This window comes from Melanotaenia boesemani, chromosome 9 (genome assembly GCF_017639745.1).
Source record: "Melanotaenia boesemani isolate fMelBoe1 chromosome 9, fMelBoe1.pri, whole genome shotgun sequence".
NCBI classification, from domain to species: Eukaryota; Metazoa; Chordata; class Actinopteri; order Atheriniformes; family Melanotaeniidae; genus Melanotaenia; species Melanotaenia boesemani.
Window position 1 is genome coordinate 17063656 of NC_055690.1, and position 22296 is coordinate 17085951.

Genomic DNA, 22296 nt, shown 5'->3' on the forward strand with positions numbered 1-22296 from the left:
GAAACAAGACGCACTGATCTACATAAATATGGTCAAAATTATATGAGTTGAGTCATGATTATAAATATAAAACCAGGCAAATGCTGTGAGGGGGCATTTGTCTCTTTACAGTGAAGAGCAATTTCTTTTCATCTATTTGTAAAGTGAAGTTATGGGTGGGTGAGAGAGTGTGTTGATGGGAAGGCTAATTCTGTTGAGATTATGTTTTCCTCTATTGCTTTTCTTTTTTAAGCTGCTAGACATGATTGCCTTAAGAGTACTAAATGATTTTGGTGTAAACAAAAAATGATATTGTATCATATTGTGTATTGTTATTGTAATATATTATTTTATATTGTCTTCCATCATCATAGTCCTGATCACCTCAGACCTGTGATGATCTATAACATTTCACTTCTGATGAGAGTGATCAATTCCAAGATAGCATGCTCTTATGAAATCAAAGAGACAAAGCTCATTCCACTACAGAAATACATAGTAAATTTCTATTTGACAACATAAATAAATAGGTTCTTGGTATTTTAACTGTATATTATTGAGTCACATTAAATAAAAAAAAGCATAAGGCTTGTTTGTCATGCAAGCAAAGTAAATTAGAAATCCTTTTCTTTGTGACATGATAATTCAAAGATCTTATGGAAAGAAAAACAGGAAGACCAAGGAGTGGGCTCACATTTATCCCCCAATGCTAATTGGCCCAGAGGTCCAAATAAATTCTGAGATTGTTGTATCATGTTTGCAGTAAAGTGCTGTCTGATGTAAGATACCGTGTGTGATATGATGCTTTCTTCAGAATGCATCACTGTGAGACTGTTTGGTTTTGAATGTGGCCTAATGAGAGAGGGAAGCCTTCATCTCACTGTACAACTCCTGAAACGTGACAGCAGTGGGATATGAAAGGCTTTTCCTCGTGTCTGCACTGTCATCCAGTGTGTGTGCCTCCTGCATGCAGACCTTATTAGTAAAAGTTCTCCAGTATTTTGGCATGGAAGGAGTTCAGTAGTGGGGAAAGTGAGCTGGACTGCCCTCAGCAAAAAACCGCAAACCCCTGCCAGACTATGAGGATAATGGTAATCTGATGCAATTTGAAAGGGTTATGCAACTTAGAGGGATACTACAATTGTATGCTTTTGCCTAAAGCATGGATTAGGGTTTCTATCGTCCCCTCATCCTTTCATCAAAGACCACTAAGCTTGTCCAGCAAGAGTCTACTATTGAGGCCACTTCACACTTTGTCAACAGACACATTCAGACAACTTCATCATAACTTATTTCTTCCACCAAAGTAGACCCTATTAGGTATTTAAATCCTCTTCCTCTGGCTTTCATGATCTGTGTGTAACAGAGGTGTCTTGTTTCCGCTTCATGTTTCCAGTTTAAACTGCATCACATCTGGCTCCCAAAGTTTTGTCCTAGATAGTATTATTAGAGATTCAAGATGGTTCTCAAAAGAAAAAGAATTAATAAGTAAATAACATTCAATAGCGGATTTTGCATCTGATGCTTACTGGCTTTAAAATATCAAAGTCAAGTTGCTTTAAATGATACACAGCTTTTAGTAGTAAAATCCACAGTGTGTCACCAATTCAATTTAATTCAGTTTAATTCAATTCAATTCATTTCAATTCAATTCAATTCAATTCAATTCAATTCAGTTCAATTCAGTTCAATTCAATACAGTGTTTTCATGACTATTTTATGAGCTAAAGAAACAAACCTGCTCCATGTGCTGCTCTGTTTCTAGCCCTAGATAACATAACAGCCCCAGGTATAATAATTATTCTTTATTAATCCCAGCTGGGAAATTCCTTCTCTCCATTTAACTCATCCTAGTTACACTGGGAGCAGTGGGCTGCCAGACCAGACTCCAACGCCTGGGGAGCAGCCGGGGGTTTAGGGCCTTGCTCAAGGGCAGCCCAGGGAGTTGAATCCAGGTTTTCTAGACCCAAGCACACCTCTGTAACCACTAGGCTTTGTACAAATAAGGAATACATTCAAATTTAAACTAATGGAAAAAGGTATCAAACAGAGAAGTCTCATGAAAAATCGTATCCTCAAACCTACTAATGAGAGAGAAAACTTAAGTACCAAGTCAGCCTATTTCAAGATAAATGATGAGGCACCACCTAGTGGATGTAGCCAAGACTAGCAAGATGATTGTGATCAGTTAGGTCAGTAGTGTGGGCTTACTGTGAAATAAAATTTGAATAATAAATAAATGCAGTGACCTAAACAAGGATCCCCTTAAGTTTAAACCTGCCCCTGAAGGCAGTTTTAGCCCAAAATAAAAATATAAACTACAACCATAAAGATGTTTGGACTACTGTTTATTATGTTTATGTTTATCTCTTTAATGAATGAATTTTATGCTTAAAACACAAGTCAGAAATAAACAGTGAATACATAGTTGTAAGAATTCTTTTGATCAGACAAAGATTTTTTTAAGGAGTTGTTATTTTACCTTGACATGTTTCAACTGGAGCTTCAGAAAACGTGAATACATGTTTGTAGATTTGTCCGATAAAAATCAGAATAAATTTGCAAGCTGTATTGCTGGAGGTAAGTTATTCTATTGATCACTTTTAATGCTGTAATTCTAAAATCTTAGAATTAATTTAATCATTTTACAAAAGCATGAGTCAATAATTTTTTTCTTTGGAACCGTCATATAGCTGCATTTGCACTGCTTGTTTAATTTTTTGGGTAAAATGAACAATAAGCTAACTCCATTACCTACCCTAAGTTTGGTACAGGAATTCTTCAGCTGGATCAGTTCTGTCTGCCTACTCCAATCCAAACCACCAACCCAGGGAGTTACTCTTGCTGCATCCTTTTGACAGATGATGGATTAAAATAAAATAACCTATATGTATACATATATATATATATATATATAATTCAAGAACTCAAATTAGCCAAGACCCCTATCACAGTGAAAAGATGCCTGAACTCTGTGATTGTCACTTTGTGTTAATGAATTAACTCCAGCAACATGCAGGCCTGAACAGGATAATGGGTTTACAGTATGGATGAAGATCTTTGGTTCTTGGTAAATCCCTTTGACACAGGTCTTAAAGGCAGTAAATTTTATTTATGCTGTATATGTAGAAGCATGACTCACAACCATGTAGTTCTATTACATAATACTCTCCTTATATTTACTCTTTTGTTTGTTCTTGTTTCTTGTTTTTGAGTGTTAAGACCTAAGTGTGTAAAGGAAGTGTTTTTTCTCAAGTACAAAGACACTGGACTTTTTAGGATCTCTTCTTTATGATCTGATCTATATTCTGAAAACATGTCCCCGATTCAAAATGAATGCTTTCAAAGTAACATTTTTATCTTAATGATAAGCTACGCCACTGACCTTGAACTACACACTTTGCAATCCATCACTCATGCTCCAAGGTGCTACAACAATATGCAGTTTTTATTGCAGCTTTGTCACCCAAATTGTACAAACCTGAAGCTTTAGTAGCCTCACACATCACACTCTGCTCTCTCAACTTAATCATATGCATGTGGGCTCAAGAATTTATTCTGTTTGGATGCATTAAATTTCCTAATTACATGTGTGTTTTCTTTTATAAACGTCTGAGAAAATTTTCAATTATAATTAAATTAATTTCTCTGGAATGGCTGAGTGAAAATTAAGAAGCAGCAACTTGTAAATATGAGACTTAATGCATTATAAATTGAAGAGAACACAATTTGCGTTTTAGTTATTATTATCAGGGTTAAAAGACATTAAAAGGAAAATGCAGTGAAAGTAATTTCAGACATTGCTTTATCAATAACTGCATATGGCTGAAAGATTAAATACTGGACTGATTATATGCCAATTGCACCATTTCAATTATAATTATCTGCTGCAGAAATGTGTTTAAAGGCAGAAATCACCTGATGCTGAGTGGAAAAAATGTTACATTACTATGAGCATTACTCACAAAGGCAAGGACCTTTAACAAATGGCCAAATGACTGAGTACTCTGTTCTATTCCCAGCTGTATTATGGATGAGCCCATTGCAGGCCATGAGTTTACTGTGTGAGGTTGTGGAGCATTTTGAATAAAAAGCCTGTGTGTCATCAGTATTACTGGGATGTGTGCAGCGCTTTAACAGTTTTGTATTTTCAGCAGATTCCCTAAAGCACAAAACTCATCCTCTGTGATTGGTTGTGGTTCAGCCTGCTCCATTGTTCCATCAGCTCGTTTGTTCGCTTGGTTTCCTACACACAAACAAAACTTTCCTGCCATTCTGGGCAATATTGGGCTCCTCTGTGCATTGACAACCCGGATTATTGGATTCTCTGACTTAAAAAAAAAAGATAAAGGTATGTAATCAATCTGTGAAATGTCATAAAGATCCCTGTCCAATATTGGACATTTATTTTAGAGATAAAAAATGATTATCTGATTTATTTTGATTTCTTCCTTAAAAATGGTTAAGAAACCAAATTTGCATAAAATATTCAAACAAGATGCCAAGTTTTTCTGTTTTTATGGATGCACCATTGATTCTAGCTGGAAGAACATACTTGAACTCATCCTGTTTAGCATGCCACATTTGGCATCCTTGAAAACATGACAGACTCAGTCAGAATTTCACACACTTATCAGCAGGTTTAAAAAAATGTTCATCAGATATGTATGTAAAGATGGAACCACCTCTGTCTGGCAGTGTTAATGACTTGTCAGACTGAACCCGCTTCTTCTCCATGTTGACTAAAATGGTGTTTCTTTCTCTAACCATAGCTGTCTGTCTCTAGAATGACATTTTTGCCCTTTCCTGAATACATCTGCACATTGTTTTATTCATATCCATCGCTGCTCCTTGCTCTGTAACAGGAAGCATTTGTTGTAATTGGTAGTGTTTCGGCAGCCAGATGTGGCGAAGCCCTGATCCACTGTTTTACTCCATGTGTGTCAGTCAGTGTATTTTGGCAGGATGTACAGCTTCATGGGAGGTGGGTTATTCTGTGCCGGAGTTAGCAACATACTCCTCATTGTCTCCACGGCAACGGACTACTGGATGCAGTATCGACACTCCAGCAATTACATGCACCAGGGCCTATGGCGGTACTGCGTGCCTGGGAAATGCATGACACACACAGACAGCATTGGTGAGACTGCGCTTGTGCCTCCACTGCACACTTACAGACAGACAGATCCACATTTATTCATTTTTCTGACAGTCGGCCTGTGACCCTGATCTGCATTGAGGTTACTTCACTCCCTGGCTTAACTGGGAAGTCAAAACATGGCTGATGTCCCTTTTCTATCTTAAATCATTAAATCCAGTAGATGACAACCTCAAACTGTCTCATAAATGAGGACAGACATAAATTATTTATAATTAAACTTACTCTCACTATATATGACAAAGATTGGATGTGCAAAGACACTGCTGGAGATTGCAGAGCTCTGTTTTCTCTTACAGCATACTGGGATGCCACTCGGGCTTTCATGATTCTCTCCCTGCTGGCTTGTTTCATTGGCATTGTGATTGGTGTCATGGCCTTCATCCACTACTCTTCCTTTGATGGGTTTGACAAGACATTTGCTGCCGGCATCCTCTTCTTCATTTCCTGTGCGTGACACTCCAACAGCCACAAAATGACCTCTGTGCTGCAGTGAAAATATCATCCATTGTGATTTTCCTCTTGTGCAGGCTTCTTTGTGTTGCTGGCCATGGCTGTGTACACCGGAGTGACAGTGAACTACTATGGTAAACGCTATGGCAGCTGGCGATTCTCCTGGTCCTATATAATGGGCTGGGTGGCAGTGGTGCTCACATTCTTCTCAGGTTTGCATCCACTTTGTTGCTCAGGCTTTGTGTTTCACTTCTTTCACCAATAATATTACGTTTTTTTTTGTTTTTTAGGTATCTTCTACATGTGTGCCTACCGGATGCACGAATGCCCAAGAAACTCCAACACACGCTGACCTGCCAAATACTTTCACACACAGCACTCATCCAAAAAACATGCCAGAACAGGATCCAATATCCAAATAAACTTTCCAATCACTCTATTTAAATATTCATGAATAAGCAAAATAAATGAGAAAAACATGCATTTGTCTGACTTTTGTCTACATTATTAGCAAAAATCCAACTGACACGAGTTCAAAGAAGCTGATATTATTTGATATTCTTCAAAGATCTAGACAGATCTTGATTTAGGAATTGTTACTACAACTGACTGAGCTGTGACCGTTGAACCTGATCAAAAGTTGCATGATCACTAAAACCTTATTGGTATTGATGTATTGATCCGGACCACAATATTTCACAGGAAGGTTTTAAAATAATGAACAAATGAGGTCAAAGTCAAAAGAATCCTTTATTTTGTCTCAATCAGCAGCCAAGAAACACTCAGCTCCAGAGTAACCAAGATAACACTGGTAATGTAACCATCAACACGTCTGCTTAAAAGGAACATAGATGCCATGAAAAAGTGCTTACCAAGAAACGGATATAAACAATACCTCAAACCTGGCATACAAAAAAAATATTAGCAAGACCCTTCCCCCAAAGAACTACAATTAATTCTTCTTGGCTTTTTAATACCTCTGTAACAATACTAACGCAGTTACCCTTCACACACGCCTCATAAAAAGTAAATAACATGTTTGTGCATGTCTGTTGCGCCACTTCTGTAGTTTAGTCGACTTCCTCGATTGTGGGGCCAGAGTTAGATCCTCCTGCTCCTGGAGCACCTCCAGCTCCGGGAAAGCCGCTAGGCATTCCCCCTGGAACACCTCCTGCACTTTGGTACAGCTTGGTCATGATGGGGTTACACACTTTCTCCAGCTCCTTCTGCTGATGCTCAAACTCCTCTTTCTCTGCCGTCTAAAGAGAAGAAACAGAGGGAGAAATTAATATTCACTTTAAATCCAGTATGCTAATAACTGAAGTTAAATCTGCAAAACCCCACAAACAGACCTGATTTCTATCCAACCAGCTGATGACCTCGTTACACTTATCCAAAATCTTCTTTTTGTCATCCTCGCTGACCTTGTCCTTCAGTTTGTCATCCTCCACAGTGGATTTCATATTGAAGGCATAAGACTCCAGACCATTCTTAGCAGCCACCTTCTCTCTCTGCACATCATCCTCGGCTTTGTACTTTTCCGCCTCCTGGACCATACGCTCAATATCCTCCTTGCTCAAGCGGCCTGAGTAGTAGTACCAATTTAATTTAAAAAACATAAGGCTGAGTGCTATGCTTCATCCACAAAAAAATGAGAACTTGTAAGCTTATTGGGTTACCTTTGTCATTGGTGATTGTAATCTTTTTCTCTTTCCCTGTGCTCTTGTCGACCGCAGACACATTCATGATGCCATTTGCGTCTATATCAAAAGTAACCTCAATCTGAGGAATCCCTCGAGGAGCTGGAGGAATTTCAGTCAGCTCAAATTTACCTAACAGGTTGTTGTCTTTGGTCATGGCTCTTTCACCTTCAAATACCTGCAAATATAAAGTTACCCATCTTTTTATTTTTTTTTTATTATTATTATTTTAAAAGAAAAACTAATAGTTCTCTTACCTGAATGAGCACACCAGGCTGATTGTCTGAGTAGGTGGTAAAGGTCTGGGTCTGCTTGGTGGGGATAGTGGTGTTTCTCTTGATAAGCACTGTCATGACACCACCAGCAGTCTCAATGCCCAGAGACAAAGGAGTCACATCCAACAGCAGCAGGTCCTGAACATTCTCCGATTTGTCGCCACATAAGATGGCTGCCTGTACAGCTGCAGATAAAAATGTGGAAATTAGGTTTACTGATACAGCTCAGTAATGCAAATTAGTTACCGTTTGATTTTCAGGCATGCATTATTCATACCTGCACCATAGGCAACCGCCTCATCAGGATTAATGCTCTTATTGAGTTCCTTTCCATTGAAGAAGTCCTGCAGCAGCTTCTGGATTTTGGGAATACGAGTGGACCCTCCCACCAAGACGATGTCGTGAATTTGAGCTTTATCCATCTTAGCATCGCAAAGAGCTTTTTCTACTGGCTCAAGCGTTCCTCGGAACAGGTCTGCATTCAGCTCCTCAAACCGGGCCCTGGTGATGGAGGTGTAAAAATCGATGCCCTCATAAAGGGAATCGATTTCGATGCTGGCCTGCGTGCTGGAGGACAGGGTGCGCTTGGCTCTCTCACATGCTGTGCGCAGACGACGCACTGCCCTCTTGTTGTCACTGATATCTTTCTTGTACTTGCGCTTGAACTCAGAGATGAAGTGGTTAACCATGCGACTGTCAAAGTCTTCACCGCCCAAGTGTGTATCGCCAGCTGTTGACTTCACCTCAAAGATGCCATCTTCAATAGTCAATATGGAGACATCAAATGTGCCACCACCCAGGTCAAAGATGAGAACATTTCTCTCAGATCCAACCTAAAATTAGAAATTACATGACTGAGACTTGAAATTCATTAAATAAAACAACTGGAAAGAGCAGAAAATGCTTAAGGGCAGTATATTGTGTTTCAGTGATTACTGAATACATCTCAATACACACTGTATCTTGACCAATTAAAACCCTTAAAATCTTAAATGGAGTTGCAGTCTTTGTAGGTATATTCAAGACCTACAACAACTGCAGGGGGTGTTGTGTGACAAAACACTACCACTTCTCCTAAAACTCAAAATTGTAAAGCTATAAAAGAAAAATGGTCCAAAATGTTGGTTATACCTAGTCAAAGACTCTTTTCTGACATTTTATTAACTTAGTGAAAATGATCTCCAAAATAATCAACCATTCACATGAAGACTTTATTAGAGTTCTTTAAAAAAAAAAAAAGCTTGAACATTACAAAAACCATAGCCATGTGTTCGTCTTACCTTTTTGTCCAGACCATAAGCTATGGCGGCAGCAGTCGGCTCATTGATGATACGAAGGACATTAAGGCCAGAAATGGTCCCTGCATCTTTGGTTGCCTGGCGCTGAGAGTCATTGAAGTAGGCAGGCACGGTCACTACAGCATTTGTTATAGTCTGGAAACATGGAACACTTGCAGATTAAAGAATATAATTAAATAAACACATTTTGAGATATGACAATACACTGTCACCATTTCACATTTGATAAGACCTAGCAAACAAAGAAAAATACAACATTCAGCTTCCTCTGTTACTATATGGTATGACCTTAAGTATGGAAGAGTACCTTGCCAAGGTAGGCCTCTGCAATTTCTTTCATTTTGAGCAGTACCATGGAGGAGATCTCTTCTGGATAGAAGGTCTTGGTCTCACCCTTATATTCCACCTTTACTTTGGGGCGTGAAGCATCATTGATCACTGTAAAGGGCCAGTGCTTCATGTCTGACTGGACAACGCTGTCATCAAACCGACGTCCAATAAGACGCTTGGCATCTGAGGGACAATAAAAGATGCAACTGATAAGTAAAAACATGGGTCATTGATAGTACTTGATTACTCAGTGAAAAGAGAAAGATCTTACCAAATACTGTGTTATTGGGGTTCAGAGCCACCTGATTCTTGGCTGCATCTCCAATGAGCCTCTCGGTGTCAGTAAAGGCAACATAACTGGGTGTGGTCCTGTTTCCCTGGTCATTGGCAATAATCTCAACTTTGCCATGCTGAAACACTCCCACACAGGAGTAGGTAGTACCCAGGTCAATTCCAACTGCTGGTCCCTTGGACATGGCTTCTGAGCCAAGCAAAAACAAACAATTGTAACTCGAGTGCCACTTTATGTGTCAAGAATCTAGTCTGAGATCCAGTAAGTTCTGTGGGTAGATAGCATCATGGACATTTGTGATGTAATGAGGCTATAAACAGAGTCTGAGCTGCTCAAACAGAAGCGTAAACATGGCGAGTCTGTAAGGGGAAAGTCCACAGCACCTGTTTTCATGCCTCAAACAACAACTGCTTTAATTATGGTGACAGAAAACATGGAAGCAAGTCTACTGTAGCCTGATAACAGCAGTGACTTTATTTTACAAGATTGTTATTCTTATCATGTAGATTCCTACAGTGTGTGTTCTTTTATGTGACTGCAAAAAAACTAAAACACTCTCTGGTTACCATTATACAATGTTCATTCTAATACACTGTTTTAGGGGAAATAAATAAAAAAAAACTAGAGAAAAGGTTTAGGACATTATGCTAAGTAATCTGAAAAATGTTTGAGATAGCTTGCATACTGTTGCTACAGTAACGGTTCATCAATACAATGCAATGTTAACCTAATGTTAAGCTAAATGTGGATAATTACTAACACTCAGTGGTATTTCCTATGCAAGGAGTCTATAGAAGATAAACAATCACACAGCACACTGATGGCTACTATTAGGGCCATTCAGATAGTTACCATTTTAGTTAATGTCAAATTAGGAATTACAAGGAAGGGGTAGATCCAACAATACTCACTGAGAACCTATTTAACCCTGCCCTTAAGCTTGTCCCTCTAAATAATATCATAAATATTAACAAATTAAATGTTATAGTTTATTGAACAAGATTTGAATTTCTTTCAAAATAAAGTTTTTACAAAAAGTATTCAATCATGTAAGATGGGGGGCTCATTTTCTCATAAAGTAATTTAAAAGTATTTTTGCAAACAGAGGAGTCACCACCCACTGGCCATGAGAAAGAATACATGATCTGCACTGGCTTCACTTTAGATGTCAATGTTTTAGTTGTTTTCATTGAGCACAGGATCACTGCAGAAAAATCTGCATGAGCTTTGAATGATCAGATGTGAGTATTTATAGTTTTGCCTCAACACATCCTTTGAATTGTTAAATCAAATGACATTTTAGGGTTTAGGGTTAGTTTGAGCTCTGGGAAACTTTTTTTTTTAAACAGTGAGCAAAGCTTTGCTGGCTTGTTTTGCACAATTTCTTAATACATAAGATATAATGATTTGTTAGCCGATCCCACAAATATTCCAAAGTGAGCAACTATAACCAAATTTAACACAATAACTAATTCAAACTGCAATAAATTCATGAAAATAAACATGCATATAAACTTCAGACTGTAGAAAAGTAGCATTCAAATGTACAAAAGTACAAAACTAATGTCTTTTAGGCCAATCTCCTTAGAAAGAGAGAAAAGCACTATGAAAATTGTTTGCTTCAAATTACATTTTCATTCATTTATATCTGAGTATAGGGATTATGAGTATTGCTCTAAATCTATTTGTTGGTGTGACACTTTGCTTTCATGACAAAACATGCCAATTCATTACCTAGACTATATCAATTGAATATATCCAACTACAGTCCTGTTGTAATACAAATACTTAATCAACACCAATGCTAACCTATAAAATGATTTAGATTTGAGAGCATGGATGTGATGGCACAAACTGTAACGCATTACCCTGAACTGTCAACTGCAGCAACAGTAATGGAGGGCGTGTCACCACATCTTTTAGAGGGCTGAGAACTTTCTGGATTTTTCTTCTCTTTTCAGGCGATTTAATCGACGGAAATGTAAAGAAAGGTCGCTGGCGTAAGCAACTTTTCAAAAATACATTAGCAATATGATGCAAAATGCAGTATGAACGTAATTTCCTCACTGTGGTATCCACTGTCTGACTTTCAAAAGCAACTATTAGATGGGTAAACTTTGATATGTTCATTACCACGGTGAAGTCAGCCTGTAAGACATACTGGTAGACACAAAATGTAGAATTTTAGAGGATTAAATAAGCTAAATGGTAATAAACTAACTTAAGTTTAGCTTACACGCAAAACAAACAAAGCAGTCAACTGTGATATTACCGGACGGTTAAAGTTAATTAAATCATATTAATATAAAGTTCTTGTCGACCTCTCGGACCACAAATAATTACTATAATAAACCTTTTGCCTACCGTTATACACAGCTGTTTTATCTGCCGTGCTCTTGGTTTACAACTGTCGCAACTGGTACCGTAGGCTGGCTGCCTTAGCAACTATGGCAGTGGTGAGTCTCGAGAGCCGTCGATGTTTGCTAGTCGCGTGCGTCAGCTGGAGCGGCCGCGCCTCCTCAAAAATCTTCCCACCCACAATTCTCTAGAACACAGGAGGCTGGCCAGTCCTCTTCCAACAATATTTCTGCTTCACCAAATTGTCCAATTAAAAAAACAATTCAGCTGATTTCCACGGTTGTTGCTACCAGGAAGTTGAATACGTTTGTTTTTTAAGTGGGGATTCTAGAAGTTCTGAGAGAAGAGGAGAACGATGAATTAGCTAAAAATATTATGTTTTAAATAGCTATGTCCAACGTTTGGAGCTGGGATGGGAGATATGAAATTAAATGATCTAACAGTAAACTTGACTGAGGGCTATAGCCCCAGAAGATGAACTTCTGATGAAAAAAAGGAATAAGCAGTAGAAGAAAAAGGCAATAATATCCTTGCATAATAAGTTTTTGGTAGTTTGTGCTGATTATTTTAATTACAATAGAATAACTTAAGTGAAAAATTGCAGTTTAATCATTGACTATTTATTCATATATGAAATAATCTATTTATTCGACACCAGTCTTGCTAAAAAAAATACTCATCTGTTAATTCCTTATGTATCTAAATTTACTATATAACTATTCTTGTAGTTAACACGTCTTGACCATTTTCAGATTAGACCTTGTTTAATATTTAAATTGAATATCTATAATTGACTGAGTTTCTTACTTTTCTAAATGATCAGTATTTGTAAAAGAGGGGGAGAGAGATAATTGGTCTTTTAACAATGAGTATTTGTTGCATCCCTACAAAAACATTATATACAGTACTAATTGCATTTTTCAAGTACAAAATTGGTGTACTTGCAATCTATAGTGCTATCTACAGTTTACACTAACTCTCATGTGCACCCCCCTCTATTTTTGTAGAAGTACAAAATTTGCACCTGCTTATGTTTTCTAATTTTGTGAAACGTTATACTATGTTATGCATTATTTTGATAGTTTGATATGAAAAAATGTGATAAGTTTGATAAAGGTCACGCATCACAAATGATAGTACCAGGATCCATGCTGGATCTGCTGACAGGGTAGCTGCAGGCCCTGCATATGGGTGGGGTGTGGTGGGGGCTGGATTTGGGGCTTGCTATTATCTGGTCTGCTGGGGATGCGGGTATGATGTGGGTATGTGAAAGGGAGTGTTTGTGGGTATGGAGTGGGGGGGGCTGTGAGTGAGGGGTTACGGAGTGGAAAGATGGGGAGGCTCTGACTGGGGCCTTCCTCTGCCACCCTCGGAGTGGGTCCAGGGTAGTCTTAGCGGTGGGGTGACTTGGGTTCGTGCTCTGGGATTGCCACTGATCACTCGGGTCTCTTAGGAACTCCTAATGACTGAAGCTTAGTTTACCTGTAAAAGATTCTCTGGTGTGTTTCTGTACAGGTGTAGCAGTTGGTTGTCTGGTGTTAAGTAGTGGTGTTAGCACAGCAGCCACACAGCAGACATTACCATGTCTTTATTGATAATAAAAATGCAGAAGCATCTTGGTAAGTTTAATTCTAAAGTACTTTTTAAATTTTTATTAATAGTACTGTGAGTAGATGTAACAGTATTTGGGAGCTACTTTACACATAAGAAAACTCCATTTACCCTATTTATTTTCTATACTTCCTGTTTAGTGTTTATGTGTCATTGGTCAGTTTCCTTCAACTTTATACTCAGATAGCTAAAGAACAGCTGTATTATTTCTTATTAGCCACTGTTCACTTCATTATTGTGTTAAAAGTCTGCCACACAGTTGTCAGGGAAATACAGTCTGATGAGTGTGTGCTGGCGTTGTGGTGATGTGCACATATTCTTACTTTTTCCTTTGAAATTGATGCAGTAGTCATGCTGTGACTATGTATGAGCTACAGAAAACCTGTAAGGGACATTTATTGATAAATTATAATAAACGTTGGGTTCAAAGAATGTATTTAAAGAAGAAAATTGTAAAGTAGGCCACAGATGATCAAGTTGATAACCAATACTGGGATTGGTTTACCTTTACAATGTGTGTCCTGATATGACCTTTAAAAAACAGGGAATCTCCTGTCACAACATGTTACAATACTGGCACTACTCAGGTGTTGCATAATTTCTTTTAGGTGCGAGTCCTTGTACAGTGGTCCACTTACAGTCAATAGATCTGTGAAACCCTATCAGAAGATTAAATGAAACAGTTCAATAGTTTCCAGTTAATTTGACCTCATTTCAACCAGCATACATGCATGGAAAAAAATCAATTTATTCACTAAAGTGTGTTTCATGGTGCAAAACTATCGACTGTGTGAGAAAAACTTCAAGACATTTTCTGACGCTTCTTGCTTTGTGGGACATCATTGCATATACAAGCATATCCAAATTCACTGCCCACTCACTTGGTCATTTAGTAAACTAAGGCTTTAAAATCATAGTTTTATTTACATTGAGCTGTGACCTGGAAATGCTCTGTAGCTGCGTAGCTTTGATGGGTTTGATGTATAGCTAATGGTAACTGTAGAGTATGCAGTTGCAAGGCCAGTTTAAGTCTAGCATATACATGCAAGAATGATTCATCTTCCACATGCACAGTCGTGTTAGTCTGATTAACACCATCATTTCTTTTTTGAGTGTCAACGGCTGTGACCAACTGTTCACAGTTGGTCAGCTGACTGAATCAAAGTTAGACAGTTTTTAAAATATTTTTTTCAGGGGTACCAAATTAGTCACTAGGGGGCATTATGCAAATAATTCAAATGATGTGGTGGAAGAGTCATTTATAACCTTTTCCTACACAAAGATTGTGCTATTAAACCACTTACTGACCAAATCATGATCCAGATAGGATTCAAGTTAGTGTTCATGAAATGAACATAAGTCTAGTTGATGTAACTGCTCTGAGACGAAAATGTTTTGTTTTGCTTTGTTTCTTTTTTCTCATTGACCCACATGCGTGTAGATGCTGACTTTGATACTGATATATCAGTGATAAGGCAGGTGAAGTATCTATGCGTCATGGAAGATCATAATAGGTGTTCCTGGTTTACTTGGAAAAGAACATCTGATGCCCTACTTGATTTAATCTTTTCTAATGTAAACATTTAAGATTCTGTGTTTATGTGAGTTGATCAGCTTGATTTTTAGATAAAAACTGAGGTTCAGTTCATTGTCAAACCACACTCAAGTTATTGCAAAATCCCTGCTAAATCTTCAGATTGTGGATTTCTTAAAGCATGTGCACGTGTACAAAAGCATTCGCTTTATCTACAAGTCCTGACCTAAATCTCCCATAAGCATGTTCCCCTTCAGTAAAGGTTTTTCCCCAAAGTGATCACATTAAATGCCTATGGGTCCAAATTTTGACAATAAGTGCCCTGGGTAACACTGATGGCGTTGCTGGCAGACAAATGCTGTTTGGTGACAATAATGGAGAGATTAAAACTGGCATTTGACACTGGATACACCAAAAGTAAGTCTATCAGGGATCTTATTCAGGCTGTATCCTCATGCTGTATTATGGTGCTGTTCTTTTGGGTCTCCGGAGTCTCTTTCATAGGTCATGATGCTTCACAAAAGTCTGGATTTCTCTCAGACGGGTGTGTCTTTTGTTTGGAGGTTGTACAGAAACAGCAATAACCCTTCCTAATCCTAAAACAATAACAAGAAAAACAACAAAAACAACTTGAGATCAGATCTGTGATCTTGGTTTATCATACACCTATGACAAGTGCATTGTTTTTTTTTGTGTATATACTGTACATATTTTCCTACACACACACAATCAAGAATTTGTATAGCCAGAAAGACTGTATCGTAACAAATATATGATATGTAATAAATATAATAAAAGAATTACATGACAAAAGCATTGTCTGTGTATGTCAGCATGTTAGTGTACATATAATGATTTATAATAGAACTATGCTGATTCGAGAATATGTACAACTTAAATAAACTATTTCTTCAAACTGACTCTTGTGAACATGATCTGAAGACTGAAATCACTCTAAATTTATCTTTAAGAACCTTTTTTAACTATTATTGTCTGACCAATATATGTCTTTTGTTTTGCAGCTAAATAAGACCAGGAAATCCATGAAAACGCCAAAAGCTCTTTTAGTTACAGTGTAATGACAAAAAAAAACTTAGCACACTACAATAAAATGCTTTTAGGTTTAACTAATCACTCTAATAAATTCCCTGCTATGTTTTCATCACCTTAGATTAAACCATTTATATCTATTTTTAGAGAGGGTTCTTCTACGCAGAAAAATGGCCGTATTACTCTCATCATAGGCACACAGAAGAAGAGAACTGCTTAGAAAGCGATGAAAGGTGGAGGAATAGGTGGTTGTAGATAGCTTTTGTGAGAAATAGAAACTCATGGTTATGACATTATACAAGAACAGGCAACATTATCAAAAATAAAAATAAGAGGTGGCAAGCATTTGGAGAATAGAAGAAGGCAAAAAACAAGAAAAAAACAACAGTGTTGCTTTTCCATAGATGAAACTCACAGATGAAGAAGCAAGGTTTTCGGATGGATGCTGAAGTTACTTGTTCTTTCCTTTCAGAAGGAATTCAAACTTACTGATGCTGCATCAACAATGAAGATGTTTGTTGCACGATAGAAGGTGGACGGTGTCTCCAACGTGACCACTAGGTGTCAGTAGTTGTAACACATAGATCCTTTAATAAGTATTGAAAAATAAAATGAGGTCCAGCAAGCTTGTGTGGAGCAGGCTTTTTTTCTGACCTGATTCAGGACTGAAATGAGCAAAAATAAATTCTGTCCCGCTGAGATCAATAACATCACATTTATAGTATAACTAAGCTGCAGACATATGGCATTTAAAACATTTTAAATCATGTCGATGGAAACTGTGACAACCTTTTTCTGATCAAATTATTTCAACAGACAGAGAAGCTGAGTCAAATCCAGTAAGTGTGTTAGATGAGTTCAGATTGATAAATAGAATTAAATTTAAACACATTTAAAAAAAAGTAATAATAAATGAATGTGTTTTAATGGTAGTGGTGAGCAAAGTTTTTTTACCTTTGATTTCACTTGAGAATCTTCCATTGTTTGCTGCTTCACTCCACTGCATTTACAGGATAACTGTGGTCAAAATGTTCTCTTTTTAATTATATTTCTCATTAACAACACTTATTTTAAGAATACTTTTTCTCTGGTAGTGGAATAATATTACACTGTTGAATCTATCTTTCTTTAAAAGCTGAGTATTTCTCTAGGTACTGCTTCCACTAAGAATAGTTTATGCCAAAACTTTTACATTATCAGTTTCTGGTAACAATATTCTGATTGCATTTGGATTTCTTGACAGCGAATGAAAAAAAAAGGTTTTTTTTTCTTCTTCTACTTTTTTCGCCAAAGAAATTGTATGTACAACACTCAGAACTCAGTTCAGGTTACTTGTGTTCCCTCCCTGCCTCCTACACCCCAGCAGTATAAATGGAGCGGTTTGCTGACTGAGAGCATGATACAGTATGTGGATGTACAGGTAAGCCCCAAGATGATTTTATCTGTTATTTAGTTTTTTTTTAGATTGTATTAACTTATGACATGTTTTAAGGTTAAAAACCTAATGTAAAACATTTACATTAATTGAATAATCAATTATTGTTAATTTGTATTAACAATAATTAAAAAAAAAACATGCCATTTCATTTAGAACAAATTGAAAGATCTGAAGGTTTGTTTAACTTTTTCTTAATTTGCTAAATTTTTTAACATGTTAATGATGAATTACAACTTGAGCTGATGTTGAGAATCTTTTCTTCTGTTAACTTAACTATGAAGCAAGTATGTCCTTTTTCTGTTAGTGCTTACTGTTTGTTGCATAATGGCCTCATGTAGCTCAAATATCTCTGCAAGCATTTTACTTTTGAACAGAAAGGTTGACCCGACGCCCTTTAACCCCAAAAAATTTGGACGTTTTTGAAAAGTTTTCTTTCAAAGCACTTCTCTTTGAAAGAAATTGGTTCATGCTTTGGTTTCCATTGTTCTCCTGTTTTCTCACAGGTCCCCACTGACAACAATGAAGCTGGTCATCCTTGTGGGACAGCTTGGCCTAATTCTTTGGGCTAATGCCCAGATGCCACCTGCATGCATTATTAGCGAAACAAACAGACCTCCAGGTTTGGACTATTTCCAATATTTTCTATATACCATTTAGTCATTTTCAAACTTCTGCTCTGATTTACATCTTGTGTTTTTACCTCTTCCAGACAACTCAGATATAACTGTAGTCTGCGGCACACAACATGTCGACCTGTCGATCTACATTTGTCCAATGTACCAAGCTCTTTACAACGAGTCACTGATGGTTCTCAATAATCAGCACAGCAAATCTGAGTGTTTTGGGACTGCTGATTGGAGTGTCTCGCCACCAGTTTTAAAATTTAGATTCCCTATAAATGAAAGTTCCCTCTCGGTCTGTGGCAATAACTATAAGGTAAACTGTTTAATAACCTTCTGCTACGGTTCTTATGTATGATTTATTCAATGACTGAAACACTTTGGAGGCTACTAAAAAATAAGAATTACTTGTAACATAAAGTTTAGTTTTGGTTCCATTTGATTAATAATATAATGATTATCTTTATAATATCTTTGATTCTAAATATATGCTTATTTTACTGAAGTTCATGTTTCCATTTTTTTTCAATAGATAAGCAGTAAAATTGGAACTGGAGAGTTTGCTGATTTCTCAAATGTCCAGTTTGTGAACATATCTGGCACTGTTACATCTTTAGACCCCTCTACGGGCATGATCACGTATCGCCCGCAGATCTTGTACAAGTTCTCCTGTAACTATCCGATGCAGTACCTGCTGAACAACACTAAACTTGGCGTGTAAGTACACCATGTGACACTTACGATGACAACTTGATGTTTGGATATACTGAATATACTTACAAATGTTATGGATTATCTTTTATTTAATGCAGATCAGGTGTGAATGTTGCCATTAGAGACAACAACGGTAGCTTCATCAGCACACTGAGTATGCAGCTCTACAAAGTAAGACATGGTCAAGCACAGAGGATTATTGTGTTTTTTAAAGGTTTTTGATAAACTGATTTTCTATTTTCTTTTCGGTGGAATAGGATGCTCAGTACCAAGAGATTCTGACAATTCCACAAACAGGACTGAACCTTAAAGCCAAGATTTATGTTGCAATTAAAGCTACCAATCTGACAGAGAGGTACTTAGACTTTCACAGTTTATTCCAAACAAGTGATATTAGTACAAAAATTATTTAAAATTCCATTTTTATGCTTTTAAAGGTTCAACTTGCTGCTGGACAGATGCTACGCCACAACAAGTTCAAATCCCATGCAAACGACCTATTATGACCTTTTTGTGGGGTGAGTTGCATAAATGAACTTAAAAAAAAAAAATAAAAAAATAACACCTTTCACTTGCACTGGCACATAACTCCAAAGGAGCTCTGCACATCCCTTTTACAACAACTTATTTGTCTTTCATTGCACCCAAGGTGCACACGTGATACACAGACTAAGGTGGACCTCAACGGGGTTTCACAGAAAGCATACTTCTCCTTCGAGGCCTTCAGATTTGTGGAGCACAAAAATCTGTCCGTTTCCACCTTCTACCTGCACTGTGCCACCAGACTTTGTGAGGCATCCACCTGTAGCTCGTTACTGCCTGTGAGTAAAACTGACATGTTTTTGGTACTAATTCAACTTCTTCGTCTCAATTCTGGCTGTTTGCACTGAGGCCAATTTGTCTTTATTCCTTTTCCAATAGGTTTGTGGAGGTGTCAAAAACAGGAGAAAGAGGGAGACTGATGATGTGCCAACCAACGCTACAATCACTTCTCCTCCCATACTTGTGGGCAAACAGAGCACCGGTGCGTCTTTAGGGGGAAAGAAAAACTACAAATACAGATATCTATTCATCCAACAATATAACAAAGCAAATAAACAATTAAATGCAGAACATACAGTTTATAACTAAGTCATGACCAAAGAGAAAATGAAGTCTATAACTTGATTGGAAATATCGTTTTTTTGTGATAGTTAAGTTGTATCCTTTAAATCTGCTAAGATTCTACTTTATTTGCATTGGGATTACTCTCAAATGAAATCCTGTTGAGAAATAAGCAATTCACCCACTGTATCTACATTCACGATAGGCCTAAAATTCTCATTTTAAACTTTTTATTCCCACAGAACACAGTAAAATCTTGATAAGTTCATTATATTATTGTGTTTGATTTGTGTAATAACACAGTTGCTCTGGTCCAAAGCTTGAGAGCAATATTGACTTCAGTCTTAGTATTATTTTATTTAACCTATTCTGGATCAATGTAAGCATGCACTATATTTAAAATATTTACACTTCAGATTTGCTCTTTTCTGGTGTCTGACTCCTGAAAGAAATGAAAACGTATCCTTATATCTTCTGTTTTAATAAAAAGAGACAATAATACTTGTATCAGAGGAGCTGGAGGAGAGAAGTTTGAGTTGTAGCAGCATATTTAAGTTTTTATAAATTCTCATTTGATTTTCAAGTGTTTTCATACTATGTAGGGCACAAACTGATCAGTATCAGTATTGTAACAGGGATGCATTTGAAAGTTTTTTGATCCACTTATCTCTTATTTAAGAAAATGAAAAAGCATGTTTACCACAAACAAGCAGACAACTTTCTATATTAAAAAAGATATAAAGTGGCCAATTATGACCCCTTTTTCTTTTTTTTTCTTTCCTTTTTTTCAGCAGATGCCAAACCTTTTGCAGCTTCTCAGGGTAAGAATCTGAATTAAACATTAAGATTCTCACATTTAAAGAATGTCTGTATGAATGTACTCTGATGCAAGGAAAAATAATCTCTATGGACTTCTTTTTAAGAGCACACTCATTCTGTGATGTGTGACACTGACATATTAAGACTTGTCTCCATCCCTGGTCCAACAGCTACGTCATCTGAGAGCAGCTACAGCAGTCCCGTGGTGGCTGTAATCGTCTGCATTGTCCTCATTGCTGTTTTCATTGCTGCCCTGACTGTTTATTTTGGGTTGCACATAAGACGAAAAAAAAGTCTCATGGCTTAACATCCTCTGACTAAGAATGGAGCCCTTTTATTCAACAGCGAATGTAATACATCATTAACTACAACGCATGACCATTTTTATATTAGATAATCATGGGAAACAATAGAAATGAAGCATCATGGTGTTGCACTTCTAGGTTTATAATTTCACAAACATAGCATCACAACACAGGGGTCTCCAGGTATCTTGACACAATATGTTATAATCAATACAAATCACAGTTTGTAAACATGGAGATGAGGGCTTAATACATTCTACAGCTTAATAACTATATACTGTAATTAAATGTTAGTTTTATTCATATTCTCAGCCTCATATTGAGATGTTTTGGTAATCAGTTAGAAATGATCTTTCAGATTTTCTTTTTTACTGAGGAATGTTTTATTCTTTTGGCTGAAAATGTTTGTATAAAATAGTGATAACTGGCTGACATTGTCAGACCAGTTATGTGGGAAGACTGTATGGATCTGGAGATTTGTCTGCTGTACTGTTTCGCCAGTTTGAATAAACTACCCTACCATTACACTGAAGTACAGAATAAATATAAAAAGCTATAACTTTGTCTGGAATCCAGGGTATCTGTTTTATTAGTCGGTGATTAAATTAGTTTGGTATACTTTCTGTCCTGACATCAGATAACCTAAAGAAAATGGATGGATGAGTGAATCAATATATTCACTTAGGGACACTTTGCAAAAGGGTTAAACTGATATCAGTGCATTTACTCTGGTTAAACTTATCTAAAAATGGACCTCATCCATATAAATAGTTCAAAATGAGCGTAGATGAGTGGTTCCCGCAGGATTTTTACTCAGAAGACTGAGGTTTGTATCCCTTATAAAACTAAAAATAAAGTTTTTCGACTTATTTTTTTTTTTACTAACAGTTTGTTTAGGTTAAGGGAGGAAAACTACCTGATAGGGTTCAGGAAAGATCTTGTTTGAGTATAAATGGACCATTTAATGATTTCAACCATTATGCTCCAGAGGGCAGAGGGCTATTCTAGGAAGTAGGATTAATGAGTTAGCATGGTTTGTTGAGCCTAAAAGTTTTGACATTTATAAACATAATAAGAGTGTAGTATACCTTTTTTTTAACATTAAATATCTGTCTAAGATGATGTTGAGTTTCAGGTTTAAGTTGGCTATAAAAGGCTATAGAAATCTTTTGACTTGTTCTTTTTCTGACAATATTCTATTTTTAAATTCTGTTTAAACGTTCAGTTCAAGATGCAGAGAATGAATAAAGTTTCCTCC

The 22296-nt window shown here is 37.0% G+C and overlaps 3 protein-coding genes across 4 annotated transcripts; 2 read left to right on the forward strand and 1 right to left on the reverse strand.

Annotated features, from left to right (window-relative positions):
- The first annotated feature begins 4944 nt into the window (after positions 1-4944).
- Positions 4945-5942, forward strand: lim2.3 (lens intrinsic membrane protein 2.3). The gene is made up of 4 exons (XM_041994129.1): positions 4945-5119; positions 5437-5586; positions 5668-5802; positions 5881-5942. The coding sequence occupies exons 1-4, from the start codon at positions 4945-4947 to the stop codon at positions 5940-5942; spliced, it is 522 nt and encodes a 173-aa protein (XP_041850063.1).
- A 379-nt stretch (positions 5943-6321) lies between these two features.
- hspa8b (heat shock protein family A (Hsp70) member 8b) lies at positions 6322-12124 on the reverse strand. 2 transcript variants are annotated; one of them, XM_041994109.1, is made up of 9 exons: positions 11850-12124; positions 9465-9671; positions 9171-9376; positions 8846-8998; positions 7843-8398; positions 7548-7750; positions 7270-7468; positions 6943-7175; positions 6322-6849 (listed from the first exon to the last, which is right to left on the reverse strand). In XM_041994109.1, exons 2-9 carry the CDS (start codon positions 9667-9669, stop codon positions 6661-6663), a joined length of 1944 nt encoding a protein of 647 aa, XP_041850043.1. In that variant the 5' UTR covers positions 9670-9671; positions 11850-12124; the 3' UTR covers positions 6322-6660. The 2 variants fall into 2 exon arrangements, with proteins under 2 accessions (XP_041850043.1, XP_041850042.1); XM_041994108.1 differs by having other exon boundaries at positions 9465-9674; positions 11850-12123.
- Positions 12125-17364: 5240 nt separating this feature from the next.
- LOC121645597 (zona pellucida-like domain-containing protein 1) lies at positions 17365-21628 on the forward strand. Its single transcript, XM_041994118.1, has 11 exons — positions 17365-17458; positions 17980-18095; positions 18186-18412; positions 18629-18813; positions 18909-18981; positions 19068-19165; positions 19248-19328; positions 19460-19631; positions 19732-19834; positions 20709-20735; positions 20904-21628. Exons 1-11 carry the CDS (start codon positions 17445-17447, stop codon positions 21038-21040), a joined length of 1233 nt encoding a protein of 410 aa, XP_041850052.1. The 5' UTR covers positions 17365-17444; the 3' UTR covers positions 21041-21628.
- Positions 21629-22296: the final 668 nt, after the last annotated feature.